Raw genomic sequence first — 22,381 nt, 5'->3', positions numbered from 1 at the left:
TGGGTCATGCTTTTTCCAAGGCTTGGGGTCTGCTTTTCCAAGGCACTTGTTATGCCTTTTCAGGTTTTGCTGAGGTATCCTAAAATGTCCTTCTTAAAACTTCTTCACATTTGTGTTTTGCTAGAGAGAATGAAGTTGTGTTTATGTGTCTGTTTCAACTTTAGTCTGGGCTGAAGACCTAGGGCCAGGTCTGCTGGCCCAGCTAATTCTGCTGCAGCACAGGGTGGGCGAGTTCTGTGGATCAGGGAGCTCACCCACCTGAAATCAAACCTTCCCTGGCTTTTCTCCCAGATTTTTTGATAAATCCAGTCCCTGGTCCAGTGTGGCAGGGGAGGGAGGAGGAATGATGAGTACCTGAGGGAGGAGAGGGAAAGCAAAGCTGCTCAACAGCAGCACAGGTTCACACGGGTTTAAAGTCACTGTGTAAGCCCAGCCTGATGCCCCTGTAGAAGGCACAGCTGCTGCTTTGTGAGTTACAGCTCTGGAAAATTCACCTCATTTAAGTCTTGACTCATTTTGGCTGTCTGGATGTGTTGATCTACGTTGCTTCATCCTTTTAAGTCATTTGAAATGAGATGTAAAGATTGCCTGATTGCTGGCTGAGAAGGAGTAACAATACAGTCCTTTCATTTGTTGGCTCCTGAATTTAGTTTTTTCAGGGTTTTTTTTTCACATTCGTAGTGTAAAAGGAATTGCCAAAAAGACAGGCTCACAATCTACTTGTGCAACTTGATAGAGATGTGAATCTATGTACAAATACTTCCTTCTGTTTGCTTCCCTCTTCTGTCCTTGTGGTTTCTGCCTCCTGACAGAAAACACCTCCATGTTCTTTTTGATAAAGCTGCATTTTTCTGTGTTATTCACCTTTCTTCTGCTGCTGCCTTGCCTTTGTGGGGTGTCCTTGTGGGTCCCTTCCAGTCAGAATATTCTGTGATTTTCTATCTTCCACCCTCTTCTCCAAAGCTCTGCTTTCTCCCTTCCAATCTGTCAGCTTATTTTTTTTTTTCCTTATTTTCCTCCCAGGTGCTTCATCTCCTCCCTTTCTTTATCCAGTTCTGACCTTGTGAATTTGAATTAGTTCTCTATTCCTGAGATTCCTCCCTATTTAACGTGCAGCAGAGCCACTGAAGATGTGTTAAGCCAAGTGGGGAAGATCTTGTGGCTCTTCCTTACCAATGTGAGCCCTTCCCTGTGTTGGATGCTGTTGCTGGGCTGTCCCTCCTGCAGGCTGTGAGGGAAGCAGTAATTCCAGGGCAGGATTTGTGTTTCTGTGCCCAGGATGAGGACAGAGAACTCCTTCGATGCCTCAGCCTGTCATAACAAGCCAGAGCGAGCAGCACAGATATTTAAAAAAAGAAAGTAAAAGTATGAATGGATTTACATCTGTAGCCAGCCAGTTCCTGCTCGTCTTAACATGTCATTTTCTGTGCTCAATTATGCTCCGTGGAAGCTTTTGCTGTTGGATACACTTTGTACTCCCTGGTGGAATTTGTGCTCCTGGAATCTGGCTGGCTGTGTTGGCAGGTTCCTGATAAGGTTTATGGCAGCTGGGGCTGAGTCTGGAATAGAGACCAGCAGCAGTTCCAGTTTTAAATACAGCAAATCTGCACCATCCCTTAAAAGATTCTGTGTTAGGGAAGAGCCTTGTGGAGCTGTGCAAGGAGGAGCGGATGGAGAAAAAAGCTGTAAAATAATATGTATTTACGTGTGTGTGTAGCCATATGTATTAGAATTCCATAAGAGATTCTGAATAATTTTGAGGAATCTCTGCTTTTCCTGCCCTCAGGCACGGTGGTGGTGAGGAGTTTCCCTTTCTTCGTGTTCTCTCTGGTCTCCAGCTGCAGGGAATGCAATTTATTTGGATATTCCTGAACCTGGGCTCCAGAGCATGTTTGCCTCTGGCTAGTGGGTATCTGATAAAGCCCCTTTTTAAGAAATTCATCTATCCATGAACATGTCCACCTCTTTTTTCCCTTTATCCTGCTGAGAAATGTGTCCTTCCTTTTTCCCCTCAAGGTCATTCCCTGCATTCAGCAGATGCAATTCTTGCCTCTGGTGTTTGGGGCTTTATTTCAGAAGGAGCAGAGTGATTTGCTGTGCTTACAGGTTCTGAAATCTGCAACCTGCCAAAGTGGAAAGCAGCAGAAAAATCAGAAGAATTCCCCAAAACAATGTGCAAAATGTTATTTTTTTTCTGGGTTTGACTCACACTTGAGGCTTTCCTTTGTGTGACTGGAATATTTATTTCTTTAAAACTTCCAGTTTTCTTACGAGCTGGTGACATTTCTTTCCTCCTGGGTTGATCTTTCTCACCACTAGTGATTATTGTGACTTTATTTTGTACTTTCAATTTTTTTCCCAGGCTCTGTTAATTAGTTGAGGACACACAATTCTTTGCTGTAGCACTAAATAAGCAGAAATTTCAGAGTTTTTTGAGAAAAGTTGGTGCAGTTACTTCTGAATAATATTCCATCTAAAGATACCACAGAATCTGTGGTCTGGGCACGTTACCCATAATTAGGCAGGGCTTTAATGAGATGCTCACATTCTTGACGGAATTAAAATCTGGTGATGTTTTGACTGGAACTGTTTGAGGGAAACTTGGAATGTACTTTAAAAAAAGCTGTTGCCTACTGGGTGTGGAAATCCAAGTTCTGAGCAAAAAAAGAAGAGTTTTAGTATAAACATGGCCACAGTGTAATGATTCAGGCCTGTCTTGGCACAGTGGAATTGAGAAATGGACCACATTCCTGCTTTTTTTTTCATCCCTGACAGACAAAAATTAATGGATCCCCTGTTTTAGTATTTCTGGGTACCTTTCAACTGATGAAAGTTAAACAATCAAAAGATTTTTTTTTGTTTGCTTTTTTATGGCTGAATAGTGTAAAAAAAGCCCAACAAACCATTTCTCACATCAGAATGAAAATTCTTTTTTTCCCCCATTTTTTTTCTCTGAGGTTTGCATTTGAATGAGCTTTTTTTTTTTTTTCTTAAAGCAATTCCAGCACACACTTTGGAAGTCTGATTTTTAAGGACTTTCAGGAGACCCTGGGCTTGTTCTGTTAAGCTGTGGCTTTAGTGTGAGTTTGTCTTCCAAGACATAACAAGAGGATTTGGGTTCTGAGTACAGCAGCTCCTTGCCAAAAGTTGCATTTTCACTTTTGACTCCTGCCCCATTTTTTAAGAACGAACTCTTTGGTTTGCAGAAAGTCGTGTGGGTTTGATATTTTTTTTTTCCCCTGAATTTTATCCGAGCATGGCTTTTCCTGGACCTAACTCTTGTTTTTCACCACGATGTTACTTGGCAGAGCTCTGGGAAACCAGCAGCTGCCATGAAGTCCTGTAGAGCTGCCTTTGGTACAGATTTTTATGGGGACAGTTGCAATGTGTATTAAAATACGTGGCACGGGGTGGTTCTAAAGGAATAACAATTTATTATTTTGATCCACTTGTTCAAACTCAAGGTGCTCCTTGGGTTTTCTTTCTTCTCCATCACATCACTTCTGTGGTGAAGGCTTTTCATCCCAGCTCTTATGGAAACCCCTGTCTAAGGGGAGTTGAAGGCATTGGGGACATCCCACAGACGTCAGGATGAGCTGTGTTGGAGAGAGGAAGAGCATTCTTCCCATTCCAGGCACAATCAGCGTGGCCTGGCCTGATTTCCTATGGTGGTGTGTTGTCCCAGAGTCATGGAATATCCTGATGGAGTGGGCCCATCAGGATCATCCAGTCCAACTCCTGGCCCTGCACAAACACCCCGAAATCCCCCCTGTGCCTGAGAGCATTGTCCAAAGGCTTCCTGAAGTCAAGCTTGGTGCTGTCACCCTTCCCATGGGAGCCTGCTCAGTGCCTGACCACCCTGGGGGGGAAGAGCTTTTCCCCAGTACCCAGCCTCAACCTTTTGTTCTGTTTAGTTTGGTGCCAAAAGGTTTATTTTGCAGGTTTTGCTGCCTTTGCCAGTCTCCCATCAGGAGATCTCAGAAACCTTGTGCCATGCCGATTCCAGCGTCCTGAAAAACGATGGGAATGGGATTACCACATCCTACACCGTGTAAATTTTCCTTGTAGGGGAGGCAGAGGTAAAAAGAGAGGTTGTGGGTTTGTTTTGCTGGTTTTTTTCCCAGAAAAGGGCCGATGTTCCATGGTTATCTTGGCTGCAGAGAACTTGGTGTCCTTACTTTTCTTTTCATTCCCAGCTGGTCCTTGAGATCAGCCTCTCCTGCTCCCAGTGAACTTTTGGCCTAACTAATATCTTATCTTACACGTGGTGAATTTCGTTTTCTGATGAATATGCATCTGATTTTTAAACTTTTTTGTTTTGCTTCCTAAAATCATTGACCTTGTTTAATCATGTTGATTGCTTTTTGCATATGAAAGCACACAGAAAAGATGTTCTGCATTTATACTTTTAAAAACAGGCAGTTGAAAAAAGGCTAAAACCTTATCAAACTCAAGCTGCTCTGGTCAAATGTTTGCAGTATAATCTGGTTTATAATGGCTCAATGTGGTGCTTTTCTGACTGTTTTTTTATAGTAGGTTTTAAAATTTTAATAACATTTTTCCTAAATACACGGTAGGAATATATTAAGTTGGGGGCTTGTTATTGACTTTAGGCTTGTACGTGTTGGATTGTGTTTATTTATGGAGTAAATGCAATATTTCCAATTAAAACTTGAGGAAGGAGAGGGAAAGTATAGAATTAATGGTTGTAAGTCTTGGGCTGTGTTATTTAGGAAGCAAATGGAATATTTCCAATTGAAACTTGAGGAAAGAGAGTAACTACAAAAATAATCTATTGAAATCTAGCCTTTTTTTTTTTTTTTTTTTTTTTTTCCCCTGTGTGCTACTGTAAGCGTGGAGATTCCATTCTCAGACTTTTAAAATGATTCCTAACCTTCGGAGCCGTTCCTTCTAGGAGCCTTTGGGGTTATTTTAGGCGTTCCTTTCTTTGTGAGAACAGTTTGGGCCAATCCCCAGTGGCTCTGAGAAGGTTGTTCACACACTCCTCTCTCCTCCTGCGCCGGCTCCACCAAACATCCTTTTAATGAGACAGACAAAACGCGCTGGTGTCCAATTTTATGAGCAGAGCTCAGCCATGCAGAAGATTCCGAAGATTTATGGTGGTAAAGCCACTCAGTGTAGTTATTTCTAGCCAGATGCAAGCCAATGTTAGCAGGGAAAATGTTGGCACTTACAGCCATGTTTAAATAAATACAATCCTGAGCGTAAATAAGATTTTTTGAGGGGGCTCTGCTGTGTTCTGTTTGCATTTTTGAAGGAGGGAAAAAAACAAAAAAAGGGAGGAGGCAAAAAAACTGAGCGAGCCACAATTTTTCTTGAGGGTATGATACTCCAAGATGAGCTGAGATCAGAAGTGCCTTTAAAGATCTTTGAATATAAGAATGAATCATAGATTTGTGGAATGGCTTTGGGTGGGAGGGGGATGTTAAAACTCATCCATTCCTACCCCCTGCCTTGGGCAGGGACACCTCCCACTGTCCCAGGCTGCTCCAAGCTCCATCCAGCCTGGCCTTGGACACTTCATGGATCCAGGGGCAGCCACAGCTGATCTGGGCACCCTGTGCCAGGGCTGCCCACCCTCCCAGGGAGGAATTCCCCCCAGTATCCCATTTAATCCTTCCCTCTGGATGGCCCCGTCCTTCCCCTGTGTCCACTGCGCTGCTCAGCTTGGCGTCGTCTGCAGACTGGAAATTTGAGAAATCACTTAACTGTGTAAAAGGTGGAATTACTTTGCTCTTATTTCAGGGTTTGAGAGCGACAGAGATGAGGGGCTGAAGTTCTTGAAAAATGAAGTAAAATTGACCCCTATTTTTCAGCCTTTCAGCAGGGAGTAAAATAGTTGTAATCTCTTGACATAATTGGGAGTTTCTGTCTTGAAACATTGCCATGTGTTGGCTGCTGAATTTCTGTTAATGTTTGACCTGAAAAGCATTGCCTTCCCATCCTAAGGCCAGGCAGAGGCAGAAAAGACAGGCTAGATTGCCTTGGGAATGAAAAAGAATATTCAGAATATTCAGCTGTAATAGGCAGTGTTGTAGTGTCTGGATTTCTAGCAGCTGCTTTTCATAGTCCTGGTGTGTTCCCAGCCTGGTTTTAGCCTGTCTTATCTCTAAATGTACTTTGCCATTTTCAGCTGTGTTGCCACTGGTGAGAAAGGGAGTAGATGGCAGTGGCTTCCCATGTTGTTTTAATGTGCTTGTTGTTTATGAAGTTTTCTTTCCTGTTAATTGATTTTGTGTGATTGTTTCTAATTATCTCTCCATGATCTGAGCTGGCTGAGTAAGAGGACAAGTACATATCACTGCCTAGTAACACTTAATTAAGAAAGAGGTCCTACTTTTGAATTTCCTCTTTGTCTTCTCATTCCTCCTCTGTTCTTCTCAACTCTGTTGAGCCAGAGTTGTGTGAAGAGAGACAGGACAGGGATCCAAGAGAGGCTGCAGGAATGATGAGGGACAGGAGCACCTCACTTCTGGGGAAGGGCTGAGGGAGCTGGGCTGCTCAGCCTCGAGAACAGACAGCTGAGAGAGGATCTGATCAATACATACCAGTATTTTCAGGACAGGTGCCAAGGGGATGGGGCCAGACTCTTTCCAGTGGCAGGACAAGGGGCAACGGGCACAAACTGGAATGCAGGAAGTTCCCCTTGAATATGAGGAAAAAAAACTGCTGTGAGGTGACAGAGCACGTGGAGGAGGCTGCTCAGAGAGGTTCTGCAGTCTCCTTCCCTGGGCTTATTCAAAACTGCCCTGGGTGAACCTGCTTTGGCATGGGGCTTGGACTGGGGGACTCCAGAGGTCACTTCCATTCCATGCTTGTGTGATTTGGTGAGATTAAGAGAGGACCATCACAAGGGTGGGGTTTTGTTTGATAAGAATCACAGCAAAGCACAAATATTTGAATTTCAGTAATTTTATTGAACCAGCTCCTGTGGCATTGGTTTAAGGTGGTAAACTTAAGATACTTCACTGTACCAGCAATACCAGGATGCTGTTTAAAAGTAGATTTGCGTCCAGGGCACACCTCAAAAAGCTGTCTCATCCAACCGTCCAAGGCAAAGGGAGCCTGGATGAAGTTAACCTCACATCTGTATCTCGAAAACCTCCACAACGGGGACTCTATGCTTCTCTTGGGAGATTGTTCCAGAGGGTAATGCCCTCTTCCTAAAATGTGGGAATTTGGGAGCAAAAAATTCAAGGCTCATGATTTGATTTGCTGTGGATCTCTGAGCAATCTCATCTTTTCTTTGCCATTAACGTCAGTTCTCTGTAGTATTAGCAAACATTAGTATTTTTGGAGTACTTGTACAACTAGTGTCTTTGGGATTGTTAGTGGGAGTTGCAGCTATTCCTTGTATCCCACATTTCCCACCCAGTAAGAGAAAAGAGATGAGAGAAGAGTAATTTCTGCAGTTGCAGTAAGACTGGTTTGTACCTCCTTCTTAGCTCTTCTCTGTGTGTTTCAAATCAAAGCAAAAGCTCAGAATTGTAACAGTGTGGGAGGTGTTGAGTCTCTCGAATCACTATAAATAGTGGCAGACTTGACTTGGGAAAGCTTGGGAAGTGCACTAGTTCTCTTTGGGAATCTCATTTTTTTTTCCCTGTGATGTACAGGCTACCAGGGGAGCATCTGCCTAAAACCTTCTGATTTGGCTGAATGTATGCAGAGCTTGAATGATGTGCGTTAATGTTCAAATAGGTTAAAAATGCAAACAAAATTTTCTAGACATTGTTCATCGATATTTGTATTAATTGATGGGAAAGCAGATTGTAGTTAATTGCTGTGAGCTAATCAGCTGCGTAGAAAACAAAGAAGGCCCTATATTCTAGCTTTTCTGAGCATTTGGAACTTAGGCTTTTCTCCTGAGGAGGTGAAGGTAATCTTTGTGATTACAGGAGTTTTTCATTTGGAAATATGCAGAATTTTGATTATAGTATCCAAAGAGTGGTTGAAGTTGGTGTTGCAGTCTGCCTGTTGTTGGTGAAAAGTGGCTGAACTTGATCCTTAATGCCTGAGGAGCTGAATCTTCTGTCTGTTGGGCATTTGGTCCTCAAGAAATAGTTCTAAAAACCTGTGTGAAGACTTCGATCATCCTCCAGAGTGTCACTGATAAAAATGTTCCTTTAATTCTCTGTCTGCACGTGCTTTCCTGTGCGCTCCCTCTTCTTTCGGTAAGAGCCCGCTCTCTTTCTCTCCATCCCAACAAAGGGCAGCGCAAGGAGGAGCGAAGGCACATTTCCTTTCCCTGAAGCCGAGCGTGGCCGTGTTGTTGTTCCCGATTTCCTGGGGAGACTTGCACTTGTGACTCGGCGTGTCCTGCAGCCAAGGCTCGCGGTTCCTGCGGGGCTCTGCGGTGCCGCAGGAATGCGGCCGCACGGCGCTCTTTGTTCCCGGCTTTGGGCTGGTGTTTGGAACACCCCGGGCCCGGCTTATGAAGTGCCTCGAGCTTTGATCTGCCCTGAGAAGTTCCTTTGAGTTGGTGGGGGTGCTTTGATGTTCTCTGCTCGCTGGCTGCCACGTCCTTCTGGTGGAGGTGCAGTGCAGAGCTGTTGTCCAGTTAAGAACCAAGACCTCATCTCTCCAAGCATCCAAACACTTCTTTACTCTCAGGGAGCAAATGGATCTCTCTGCTGGAGGAGTTTGCCCGTTGTACTTGTAATTTTTTTTTTTTGTTCTAAATTTAGCAGGTTAGCTCGATACTGTGTTAGAGCAGGGCTGGGCTCTTTTGTTGACACAGCTCAGTGGATGTTTGAAATGCCTTTTGCCTTCTCTGCACCCAGCTGTGCTGCTGAACTGGCAGTATGGGAAAGGCTGGGAGAATGGGGATTGTTCAGCCTGGAAAAGAGAAGCTTCAGTGTGACCTAATTGCCACTTCCATGACTTGAAAGAAACCCATAAGGAAAATGGAGAGGGACTTGAGACAAGGGCATAGAATGCCAGGACAAGGGGCATGACTTCTGGCTGCTAAAGAGCAGGGCTAGTTGGGTTTTGGGAGACAAGTGCTTCCCTGGGAGGGTGGGGTGGACCTGGCACAGGTTCCCAGAGAAGCTGTGGCCGCCCCTGGAAGTGTCCAAGGCCAGGTTGGGTTGCACTTGGAGAAAGCTGGGACAGTGGGAGGTGTCCCTGCTCATGGCAGGGGGTGGCACTAATGATCTTTCAAGTCCCCTCCCTCCCAAACCTTGCTGGGAGTCTGTGATTCTCTGAGAAACCTTTATTAACAGCCCTGTTCTGGTTTTACTGGAGCTCAGGAAAGTGATTTTAACTGCATTATACTCCTGTATGTGTTTGGAGCAGGCGGTGGTGCTGCAGCTAGTGAGCAAGATCAATATTCTTGTCAGTGGCAAGAAGACAGGATGACTTGACCCATTTCAGATACCTTTTCCATATCTTTTTTTGATTGGCAATAGACTGAAATTTCTCCTTTTGGGAAAAAGCTTATAAGGAGTATTCATGTTCACGGAATGACTGGACATGGCAAGGTAGTGATCAGTCAAAACTTGGGCTCAATGATCTCAGAGGTCTTTTCTAACCTAAATGATTCTGACATACATCTGCAGATGGATTTTAGAAATTGTGCCGCATGTTTTCAGTGAGCTGTTACATTTTACTGACTTAAAAAATAACAGTACATCTACTGTACTCTTCTAAAACAGGGTGATTGTGCTTTGAGGAAAAAAGCCATTATAATAATTATTATTACCTGTAGAATCCATTAAAATACAGAATTTGACTTACGTCAGTGTTAATGACAATGAAACCTTGTGAAGGGCATCATTTAAAATTGAAATGCTCATATTAAGACTGTAGGAAAAGAAAGGAGAGAAGTCTTTGTAATAAACCTGGGTGGCACTGTCAAGATTCCTAAAATGTGACAGATGAGTAAAGTAAGAATTCCAAGGTGGTTGTTGCCTGCTACAAAACCTTTTGCAGATCCAGGATGAAATAAGAAGCATGAATGATGAAAAGTGTCTCGGCTTCTTGCTGTTAAGCAAATGGGGATCAAAGAAACTCCTCATATTCCTGTTTTCTAAAAGCTCCTGGTAGACAGTCTGAATTATAACATCTTAGGTTGTTTTTTTTTTTTTTTTTTCTTTTTTTTTTTCCTGAAAGGGAAATGCCTTGGATATGATGAATCAGGTTTGGGGAAGCTATAGAAAACTACCCTTGTATTTGTCTAAATTGTATCTCTCCCTAATATTTGCTTAGTTTCCCGTTTTAAAACAAGAACTCATTAGTGATCATTTTAAATACACTAAACCTCTGAAACCAATCCTTGCATTTGTTGTGACTGTTAATGCTATAAAGAGGGCACGCTTTTATTCTGAAAAGGGTGAATGAAATGCTCACACCAGCAGTTTTCTGGCGGTTCTTTTTTGTTTTCCTTTTTTTTTTTTCTACTGAAGGAAAAACTATTGTTTTAGCATTGTTTTGTGTCTGGGTGTCATGTTCCTCTGATCACATGCTGGTCTGCTAATACTTCTCTGAGACAAATTGCTGAAAACATTGGCTATGTTTGAGGTTGCAGGAATTCTCTATATATAGTGACAGAATTGATTTTTTTGGCTCTGTTGCTAGTGGCAACTCATCCTAATCCCAAACTGTACAGTAATGTGATTTATGGGGAGTACATTGCTTGCTAGTGAATGCTGTCTGGATTTTTTGTCTCTGTGCATTGCTACAGGGGCACTGTTCAGGCACAAGGTAAAGATATTTCATGGTTTATCATAGGTTGTGTGCATTAGAACACTTAAAATTATGAATAAATTCATAGCTCACAAATGCATTTGGGAAAAAACTGCTTTGTTGTTTTTGATAGCTTTATAGAGAAGAAATTTCTCATTGATTGGGAGCTTGTGCTGATAAAAATCACAACTATCTCCTGTTTAAGGCCCAATTTGTTTGTGGGTACTATCACACCAAGCATTTTGCATATGTGTTAATTTGTTTTGTTGAAATCAAATAAATTCTACTGAGCATTAAAAAGCTTCAGTTAGAAACGTTGCCAAGATGATATGTTCTAAGATGTTCTGTATGTTGTAAAGAGCACTTAAAATCGGCCTGTGCCTGTTGGGATTGACCTCTAAATGTCCTGCTAAAAATTGTGACTTTATAGCACATTGCGTGGGGAAGTTTCAGGTTGGAAGTGCATCTTTTAAAGTACTGTGAGTACTGTAAGCAATGCTCTCTTGAAAATCCAAACGGGCTTTTTAGGAAGGGACATTTTTGTAACAGCAGGAAATCATTCATGGCTGGTCGTGATGATCGTCAAGGTCTTTTCCCACCTGAACTATTCGGTGTGTGAGAACTTGTGAAGTCAAGATGTTCAAAGTTAGACTTTCTGGCTTTTGTTTTTCAAAGCAGGAGCTCATTTATCTGCTCTCTGTGGGCATGGAAGGCAGAGTTATTACTCCTTTGAGTTGAACAGTAGTGCCTGCAGGTGCTTGAGGGGATGGCAGGTACTGAAAATTGTGTGTGAATACTGGAGTGGATGCATGCTGGCAGGGCAGGCAGGAGACTGCTTTTGTCACAAAGATATTTTGCCCAATTTTGATTCCTTGATTATATAGCTGTCTATATCCTGATACGTGGAAATATTGATTGAAATATTTTCAGCTTTCATACTTCTGTTTACACTCGGGAGAATTTTCCTTCCGTGGACTTTTATCTTGGCTGAGGATAAGTGGAGATTTAAAGGGTAAGCATTCCAAAGGACAAATGGTAGCAAAGCTGTCACAGCTGATTAGTTTTAGGTGTGAGATGAGCAGGCTTCTAATTGCAGGTCAGAGACAGAGAACCCAGCACAGTTGTGAGTTATTGCAAATCCTCTGTGTAGCAGAAGGATGGAGCAGGGCTCCTCAGGGTGGTAAAATGTTCTGTGGTAGCTGAATCAACAAGAGATTACTGTGTGCTTGGCTATAAAAGGGATGGGGCGGATATTGTAGCTGCTGTTTGCTCGGGGAAAAACTGCTAGAAAATCATGAGCTGCTTTGTAGAAAGGAATTTGTAGAGGAGAGAAGAGCTCCGCTGTGGTACAGGATGTTTGGACTGCCAGTTTCTCCCTTTCTGCAGGAATTTATGAAGCAGAGCTATTTTAAGACTAAAGAGGAGACAGTACAGAGTATGTACATTAAAGTCAAGTTTAAAAAAAGGCCACTTCTTCATTTCTTTTGTGCTTGCCAGAGAACTGGAGCAGTGCACTGAGGTAAGCAGAAAGTGAGGGCTGCCAGCAAGCTGCAGGAAGGAGAGCTGAATTCCTTGACTCAGCAAGCAGAGAGTTTCCTGATGTTACAAATATTTGTGCTTCCCGAGTTGTAAAGATGCCCTTCACACGTCTGCTGAGATCAGGCAGGCCTCCAGTGGATCCACAAGCAGGAAATGTCACTGGCTTCTCGTGCTGGGTCACAGAACTTCTTTGTGGGCAAAAATTTAGGCTGTGGGTGACCTCGCCAGGGTGGTTTCGAGTTTGTTCTGCTGCCTCGTGTGCTTTCACAGCTGGTGGGACCTCGGCCTGCCCAGCAAGGTTCTTGTTAAAAATCTTGGCCTGGCGGCCACGTTCACACCGCGTTGGGATGTTTGTGGTGTGGGAACTCCGTGCTTGCCATGGGAGGAGAGGCTGGTGCTTGGAATCCCGTCCAGACTGGTGGTGGCTTGGGCTTCTGTGACCACAGATTGCCTTCAGGACCTGGAGAGGCGCTGTGATGAGGGCAGAATTCAGCTCCTTCTCGCGGCTGGTGGGCAGAGTCTCCTGGGAAGCAGCCAGGAGTGATGGGTTCAGCTCAGTTTTCCACAGCAGGGCTTGCAGAGAGCTGAGGAGCAGCCCACCCCCGTTGTGGGGAAGGTCAGGAGTTCCAGCAGGAGCCCCTCGTGGCTGAGCAGGGGAAGCATGCGAGGTCCTTGGGCAGGAAGGGAGGAGGATGAAAGCTTTGCTTGGCTGCTCGAGGACAGCATCAGGGACACTTCCAGCTGGTCAGGGAGGACTGGAAGGAGGGATGCTCTGGGAATGGGAGCAGCAGGACATTTTCTGATGTCTGTTTCTGAGCCTAGTGATGGGCTCTAGGGAAGGTTCTCAGCAGTTTTATTTTCCCCACTCAACCTTTCCCAGGGAAGTCTTTCCCTTTACTGATGTCTGGAAAAACCCTGACATGTAATTTGGAAAGAAGAGCCGAGGTAATGCTCTGATGTAGAAATATGTTCATGAACAAGAGCTGAGGGAAGAGTTCCACGTGTGTATCTCTGTGCTGAAGGGCATGGATGTGATGTAATGTGGGAGGTAGCAAGTTTAATTGGAGACCAGGCAAATAAAGCCAGCCCAAAAAAATCCAGGCAGCAAAAGGGTGTTTGAACAGTGCTGTTAAATGCCCAGCACAGTACAGTGACTTCTTGTGGAGTTTATTTAATAGGTGGTACAAAGTCTTCAGCAGGGAAGGCAATAGTGGCAGTGCTGATATTATTCAAACCTGACATGGAACTTTTGCTCCTTGATAAAAATGCAGCTGAACTGCCTATTTCTAGCAATAACATAAACCTGGCAGGTGACAGCATGCATATAAAAGGGTCATCTTTCTAGGAAGGGCTCTGTTTCATTCAGATGATATAAAACCATTGAACAAAAGAGAGTTTATTATTTTTAAAACCAAACATAAAGGCTGTGATTTGCTGTAATGTGACCTCGGGTGATTTTTTTTATTCCCTTGGAGTGGCTGAAAAGGAACCTGAAGTATTCTGTGCAAATGAAATGGAAGTGACTTTTTCCTTGCTTACAACTTCTTTGTTTCTTAGTTGGCTTTTTGCAAGAGCAAAGAAAGGCATGAGATCAAGAGTTAGAGTCAGCACTGGTTTTACTGAAATTTGGGGGTGTTTACATTGAATACAGTTAGCCAGAAAGTGATTGGACGCACCTGGATTCCCTGGTGAGGTGACTTTGCTGATGATTTTGTGGTGGTCTGACAGTACAGAGAGTTGTAATAAAGGAGTTAATTCTTTTACATGATGTAATTTAGGTGAAACTTCACTTGCCATGCTTTGTCTGAGGTGAAATTTTGATGTATAAATAAAAAATATAACTTGTGGTGTTCAGTGAAGGAGGAGTTTTGCTGGGAAAAGGGAAAGTCAGGCTACAAAAATCTCTGAATTTGGAGTCTTGAGTACTTTGTGACAAGGTGGACAAGGGGGATGGATTTGGACTAAAAAGGGAGTAGGTTTAGATTAGATATTAAGAGGAAGTTTTTCCCTGTGAGGGTGGGCAGGCCCTGGCACAGAGTGCCCAGAGAAGCTGGGGCTGCCCTTGGTTCCCTGGCAGTGCCCAAGGCCAGGTTGGACAGAGCTTGGAGCAGCCTGGGACAGTGGAAGGTGTCCCTGCCATGGCAGGGTGGGGAATGGGATGTTCTGTAGGTCCCCTGTGACCATAACCATTCTGGGATTCTGTGAAGTACGTTCCAAATTTAAATAACCTGGCTGTTGCACTGATATGCTTTCTGCAGGCTGTGTACAGATAACTTCAGAAATTGTGGTGTTCTGAAAAATAATTTACCCTTCAGCCGCTCAGAATTTTATGCAAATCTTCTAAAACATTTCTGTAGTGGTAATTCTGTTTAGTAAAGGGAAAAACCACGAAGAGGAGCTTATTACATGCAGCATTTGAGAGTCTTGTCATGATGAATAATTTCTGTAGATTCATTATTGCTCCAGGTATGTTGTCTTTGTGTCTGCTGGACACGGGGAGGGAATATTAATGCAGTGTGTCCCTGCATGCATGGGTGTTCCTGGAGTCCCTCATTAGGCATGCAGCTGCTGCTGTGTTATCTCAACATTTATTGCCAACCCCTGCCCTGAATGGAGCCACGGGGATGGTTTATGTTGGCCAGAATATTTGGGATTCAGTTGTGCTTTTGTTAGTGACACACCTGTCCTTAAATTAAAAGCCAGGTAACAGCAGTTATTTGGTTGTATGGTACTGATTCATTATGGTGCATTTTTCATGTTGCTGGGGAAAAGTGGGAGGAGGGATCCACATAAAAGTACTAAATTAAACCAAACAAGGATGTTGGCATTCCTTAAGAAAACCTGTTTTCCTTCAAGGGATGGCAAAACGTTTTGGCCCATTCCCCCCTCTCATGTATTTCAGGATTGCTCCCCTTTGGATTTTATAGTGGGAGCTGGCATTCCAAAGGATATTTTAATTCAGTGTCATGATCTGGGGAAGGGCCTGGAGCATCAGAAGGGGCTGAGGGAGCTGGGAAGGGGCTCAGCCTGGAGCAAAGGAGGCTCAGGGAAGGACCTTGTGGCTCTGCACAAATCCTGACAGGAGGGGACAGCCGGGGGGGAACAGGGACAGGAGGAGAGGGAACGGCCCCAGGCTGGGCCAGGGCAGGCTCAGGGTGGACAGCAGCAGGGATTTCTCCATGGAGATGATTGTCAAGCATTGCAAGGTGCTGCCCAGGGAATTTTGGAATCCCCATCCCTGGAGGTGTCCAAGGAGTGGAGGTGGCACTCAGTGCTCTGGGCTGAGCACAGCTGGGACTCAATGATCCCTTGAGGTTTTTTCCAACATTAATGATTCTATGACTTTGCCATCAAGACAAATGCCATCATTTTGAACATCCCTTCTTCCTTCTTCTTCCTCCAGTTTTTATTGCTGTGTGGTCTGGGGTCACTTGGGGTCAGCTGTCCTGACTGGGTCCCCTCCCAATTTCTTACACGCTCACAGCCTACTCACTAATGAGAACAGGTTCCCAGAGAAGCTGTGCCTGCCCCTGGATCCCTGGAAGTGCCCAAGGCCAGGCTGGATGGGCTTGGAAAAACATGAGATAGTGGAAGATGTCCCTGCCCATGGCAGGGAGTGGAACAAGATTATTTTTAAGGTCCCTCCCAATGCAAACCTTTCTGTGGTGTGAGGAGCAGGAAAGGCTTTGAGCTGTGTAAGCACTGCTCAGCAATAACGGGAACATCCCTGAGTTGTCTGTGCCCGGAACTTTGTGTTCTCAGCACAAATGCCAGGCACAGCCCCATCCCAGCCACTGTGCAGAAAATTAACTCCATCCCAGCCAAGCACTGGGAGCTGGGAGCTGTCCAGTGGAACTGGACAGGGCAGGTGCAGCTCCGGGACTTGGAGCTTACTGGGACTCCAGAGGTGCAGTGGGATAGTTCCCTGTCACCTTGGAAAGGTCATGGCAGTCAGGAGAGCTTCCTGATGGCTGCAGAAAGGCAAATACTGGGCACATTTTCAAAGACTGCCGGGAGGAGGATCTGGGGAACAGGAGCTTTACCTTAATTGTTGGGAAAATTACACAGCAAAACTTCCTGGAAACAATTTTCGAGGCTTCTTTTCCATTCCTTGAAGGGGCACAAAGGTGATTTGGAGCAGCCAGCATGGACTTCCAAAGGGCAAAAGGTGCTTGATTTCCTTTTGGGAATGCTGGCAGTGCCTGTGTTGTACGTGGTGGCTTCGGGGAGGCCTTTGACACAGTCCTGTAGCACCTTTAGAGCCACGCTGGGGACACATGGACTGATAGCTGGCTGGAGCGTTGGCTGGGCTCCCCAAATCTGAGTGTTGGGGAGCAGGGCCAAGTGCAGCTGGCAGCTGGGACTCCCTCAGAGGTCAGTGGATCAGTGCTGGTCCATGACTCCAGTCACAGCCTGGATGGTGGCACGGGGATTTTGGCAAGTTGAAGGAGCCTGTTAAATTGGGGGAGAACACTGACAGGCTGGAGGCAGGGCTGTGTCCAGGGTGACAGGGGCTGTGGGTGACAGGAGCTGGCAGGAACCTCTGGAAGGTCAGCAAATGCCAAGTTCAGGAGCATTCCAGCCTTGAGCAGCAAGCCAGGCTGGGACTCCAGGCTGGAATTTCAATGCCATCCTGGGCAGAAACACTTCACTGCATGTCTTCACCATTAGAGAGATTGGTCAGGAGTGATTTGTGGACAGTAATTCCTAAATTTCATCTTTATCCTGCCAGCAGTAATGCAGTATGCTTATTTATTCCCTGTGCCCCACTAAAAATCATTCAAAACTGTTACAAGACTGGGATGGTTTAAAGAGAGGACAAGAAAGAATAAATAGAAAGAAATCCAACAATATTTGGGGTTGATTCAAGCTGATGGAGTGGTTTTTGTCACTGGGACAAAAACAGCTGCTCCCCTTTTTCTTCTCTTTTCTTTTTTATAATAAGAGCTGTCTGTTTTCATGTTTTTAATGGAAAATTTTGGAGTGAGTGTATACTAAAAAAAAACAGGATAGTATTACTTTGGACATGATTGCACACTGAGTGTGTGTGCTCCAGTGTACATTATAAGCACAAGTTGTAAAGTCATATTTTTCCACTGCTGTGTGTTCTAGCTGTCAGGAATTATCCTTGATCTACTTTCTGGGAAGCTGGAAATTTTTTGCTATTTCAAAATTCACTGATTCATCTTCTCAAGTGGTGGTGGGTTGAGTCAGGTTTAACCCAGCTGCAATGTGCTCTACAATCCTTAGGGAGGTTTACTTCGGGAATTTTTGATGAGGTGAATTAATTTCAGGTCAAGGTCAGGCAAAAGGTGTGGTTTTGGGTGTGATACTAGTTTATCCATTTTCTGAGGCTTTGTGTTAATTATAAGGATTTTAAAATTACATTAAAATTTCCAAACAATTTGTCTGAATGTTGATAGCCAGAAAACCCACAAGCACAAGCTGCTGGTATCAGGTGAGCTGTGTGAATTGTCCAGTTAATACCTTGGGTTTTTGATCATTATCATCATCTTGCATGAGAAATTGTTCCAAATGGGATTCAGGCCTTGCCTGGTTCATTGTTGGATTTCTCAGCCTTTGAATAGAAATACATTCACTGGTGCAAATTTAGCCTCTTCTTTTATTCAAGAGCCCTGAACATGAAGAGTGTGTTTACGTTTTTGCATAGCTCTGCATGGAATTAAATTTTTATACAGTGACTAATTCACTTTCTGGTTTTCAGGGTGTCACTGGGTTTAACTTTCTGCTGTGCAAGCTGTGACTTTGATCTTCAGATTTGTACAAGTGCACAATATTGGCAGATGGGACATTGTCTTAAAAAACTAATGTATATTTTAATGTTCTTCTATTGATTTTTCATGAAGGTGTGAGCTTTACACATTTCCAGCCCAAGTGGACATCCATGAAATAATTAAGCCCATCTGTTTCTCCTGTTTCCCTGTAGGAAAACTTAGTGAAATATGATTCTCCACTGACCTGACTCCTTAATTCACAATGTTATTCTCTTCTACAGTGGGAATATAAAAAGAGATCTCAGTATTTCATAGCATCTGTTACCTTTCATGGATATGAGTGATGGAAATACATGCCGGTGGTTGAAATTTGGGGTTGGGAATTTGCAGTGAGGGCTCAACACTAGAAAAAGTGTCACTAGCAAAGTGGGGATAGCAGGAAGAGAAGTTTCCTTTCTCCTCCTCTCTTAGAATTCCATGGTCTCACAGAGCCTGAGTGAAAATGGGGAGAAGGGAATAAATGTATTGCATTAACGTTGACAGGATAAACAAGGTATTTAGGAATTACTGTCCTCAAACTAAAATGCCTTTCTGGGGAGTGCAATTCTGGTGTTTCCTGCACTTAGTTAACTTTGAGAAGGTGTAAAAGTAAGTATTAATGCTCCCTAGTTTAAAACACCACGAAATAATATTCCTGCTTTCTTGCAGACTCACTAACTCGTGTTGTAAAAAGTTACCAGTAGTTAGAGAACATTTTATTGCTTCATGGGAACAAATGTTTCCTTATATGAATGTATTTGGAAGTCCATCCTGAAGGACAATAAGGTTAAGACTATCCCAGCTTTGTATATAAAATCTGGATACGCACGTCAAAGTTTTCACGCTGCCCAAGTTAAGAAACTATGATGCATTTATTAGTCAGACTTCTCTTTTCCCCTGCTCAAAATAAGTTTCTCCTGGGAAATGTGTTGACTTCAGTCTCGTCTTTCATCATGTTTTGTAATCCATTCATAGTTGTCATAGAAGGGTTGCTGTATGAGCTGTCCCAAGGTTAAAAGCAGCTTTGTGTTGGTCCAGGGGAGGGAAGCGCAGTCCCAAAGCCGCAGGGAGCACCGGCTCCAAGGAATGCAGACAGCTGATCCCGACAGCCTTTCCACACTTAACCATTTTCTTCATTCAGCAAAACAAATTTAAATATTGGATACAGCATCTTGCCAACTATTTCCCCATTTAAACCACAGAACAAAATCTAAAACCGAAATGTTTCTCATGAGGAGGTGCTGCTGTACAATCCATTCTCTTCCTGCCGAAGCTTGCGGTCAATCCAATTCCAGGATTTCAGTTGGTTTTGGGAGTCAGTTTGATTCCCATGTTATTTTGTAATCCTACACAAGGTCTGCTTGAATGTTTTTGTTTTTCCTCCCTGGTGCAAAGCTTTTAATGTAGAAAGTTTCTGGGGATATCTCGGGCTTCCTGCTTGTCACAGTCATTACTTTGCAATTAATTTAAGGGGAATTTGGTTTGAATGGGGTGGGGAAAAAGCTCAGGTGAAATACACAACTTCATATCCAGCTTTGGTGTAATTCAGCCCTGATTCTGTTTTGAAATGCACTTAGCTGAGAATTGGAAAATAACTTTGTTTGCTTAAAGTATTCCCAGATTTACGTTCCAAAGCCTGCCGCTGTTTTCTTCCACCTTTTCAATATTGATAACACATTTTGGTTATTCCTTGGAGTTATTTGTGCAGTTCTTTATACTTTAGATAGAAAAATGAGTCTTTTCAAAGGAATGTTGTGGTTTCTAGGTGTTTGCTAGACTGACTGGGATACTGGATTTTGGAACAGGAGATCCTAAAAGAAATTGGGTTGTAATATTAGCTGGAATACTTGGAATGCTTTACAAAGGAAATTCGTTCACAGGCATCTCAGCCAACTTCACTTGTTCCTATCAAGGTGTTTCATATGGGAGTCACACAGCCCTTGGGACCCACCTGGGCTACACGAGGGGAATTTGGGAAGTTTAACTGTTGGAGCTGGAATATGGCCAGATCTTTTGGGCTGTCATTGGTCTGGGAAGAATTTTAAGCAGTCATGATACTTTGGTTTTACATAAACTTTGGTTTTACATCCTGTTGGGGAAGCTGAGCCTGTAGCATGTGGATGGATGCTCTTCATGGATGAAATGGAGTAGGCAGGAATAAAAGGAGCCTGTCCAGAGCTCCTTTTTATTGAGTTAACTTCATTAGAGGATGTTCCTGAGGTGTGTTTTTTTTTATTGGTGTGTCACCAGAGTTATTGTGTAAGTAATTTAAATATAATTCGATTTTTTTTTGTGCCTATGGTGTGTAGCCTTAAGCTGAGCAGTTTGTGGTATAGCTTAAAGAAAATAACTCTCATCAAAACAAGTCTGAAGAAAATGAAGTAAGTTTGTCTAGGTACAAAATGTCAAATCCTGTTCTGTGCTCCCAAATTCCTTGCTCGGCTGTACTGCTGGAAAGCTGACGAGCTTTTCAGGAAGAAAATGCTGGGAACTGAGTAGTCCTGGGAACTGAGTTTGCCCAATAAAACTTGGAAATTCAGCCATCACACATGTGAAGTCCACACACAGTCGTTGCTGGGCTACTGATGTGCACTTGTCAAACCATTTCCCTTTTTTGTTGCTCTTTCACTCTGCAGATTGTCCAGCAGAAGCTCCTTTTAAAGTAAATTATTGAATTTGTACAGTTTTGCTCTCTGTGTTAATGGATTTTGACTAAATTGCTGAATTTGGAGTGTTTTGCTTCATGTTCTAATGAAATTTCTTTGCTCTTCTTTCAGAGCATTCAGTCAGAAAAGAGCTGCAATTGAGAAAGAATATGCACAGGTAGGTTCTGGACTAATTTTGATGGCTGTGGCATTGTTCTGTTGGGATAATTCGTTAATCAGCAAATTACCATGGTGAATGTTTTTATCAGTTATCTTTTCCATAAGTTACTTACCATGAAAATGTGTTGAAGTTCTGAATCAGTTTGATCTATACAGGACTTAGGCCCATTCTGTATTTTCATCTATTTTGACTTGGGGAAGTTCTCGAGTACAGAAAACATTTTTAACATTTTTTCCCCAATTGTTATAAAGTCAAACTCTGTGTGCTTTTCTCAGAAGTCAGTGTGAAATTTGAGTGAAAGGTAAAATCAGGTCAATTAGAGGGAGAGGAAATGTTCTGGCTTATTTGGTCCAAAATAAATTTAAATTCACATTCTTCAGTAAGAGCAGCTTCCCATTCATCTGAAATAAAAGCAGATTTGGCCTCATGCTTGTGATAGGGAGTGGAATGAATTTTGATTTGTTTGTGAGAAAAGAGGGAGGATTGCTTTTTCTCCCCCAGTCCAAAATTAGAAAGCATCTAATAAGGGGCAGCTGCCTGTTTAATTGACAGTAAAGGCTCTTGGAGCTTAAGTCCAAGTACAACAGATTAAGAATACATTAATTTATTTTAAAATAGATTAAAGGTAGAATAAAACCCAAGGGAGTGAGCTCGTGGAGCTGAGCATGCCATAAATCCAACTGGAGATGTGCCTGACGTGGAATGTGAGAACACAAGCTGTCACCAGGCTGCTTCCAAGTGCAGTTTGTGGGATGTCATGTGAAACATCCTTTTAGTCCTCAGTGCTGCATCACCCCCAAAATACACAGAGCAAACGTATTCTGGGGCCAGGCTTCACTGGCAGTTGGGAAAAGATGGTTCCTGTGCCTGTGATGGATGGGTTTTTAGTGCTGGATTTTCTGCATGTCTTCTCAGCCTAAAACCCATCTGAAAACCCTTCCTACACCACGTGGAATTTGTGCTGAATTAAGACCACTCGCTGACAGTAGTGCCATAAGTTATTGGTGCTCCCATTTCTCTCCACATATGAATTCACCTTGGCAAGTATCAATTCCATTGGCAGCTGAACTAAATTAGATTAAATACCTGAATTTTTCAATGATGGTGCCTCCTGAAACTGGTTAAAAATGTGTGTTCTTGAGTGATTTTTTTTTTTTAACTAATGCAGAAAATTTAACACCAGTTCTTAACACATTTGTCCAGTAGACACTGGGAATGTCTTTTATATGCAGAGACACAACAGTCACTGCATTTAGGGAATAGTCCTGATAAGCTGGAAAAATAATTACACTGCGCTTCGGAAAGCTCAGACCTAACAACTGAGGCTTTCAGCTCCTTGGATTTAAACCCCCCCCAGCTTTGCAGCAATGCAGCTGCAGCATTTGAGATTCACTGAATAGCTGTTTATATGAATGAAGTCTTGTGGGATCGCTTCCTTGGATTGCTGATAAGTGCACAGCTCCAAAACAAGGTTGGATGCTTCTTCGAGGGCCTCTAAAAGGATTTCTGTTTTGGAGGTGGTAATAAAATTTCACATA

At 43.3% G+C, this 22,381-nt stretch overlaps 1 protein-coding gene across 4 annotated transcripts in view; it reads left to right on the top strand.

Moving 5' to 3' along the window:
* FCHSD2 (FCH and double SH3 domains 2) overlaps positions 1-22,381 on the top strand; it is a 131,656-nt gene that overhangs the window by 5,699 nt on the left and 103,576 nt on the right. For all 4 annotated transcript variants that reach the window (XM_053971488.1, XM_053971489.1, XM_053971490.1 and 1 more), the window contains exon 3: positions 20,795-20,840. In XM_053971488.1, coding sequence (XP_053827463.1) covers positions 20,795-20,840 — 46 coding nt within the window. The remainder of the gene's footprint in view (positions 1-20,794; positions 20,841-22,381) is intronic.

This window comes from Vidua macroura, chromosome 2, assembly GCF_024509145.1.
Source record: "Vidua macroura isolate BioBank_ID:100142 chromosome 2, ASM2450914v1, whole genome shotgun sequence".
Classification (NCBI taxonomy): Eukaryota; Metazoa; Chordata; class Aves; order Passeriformes; family Viduidae; genus Vidua; species Vidua macroura.
The sequence above is the reverse complement of the archived record's forward strand: the minus strand, read 5'-3'. Positions and strand labels throughout refer to the sequence as shown.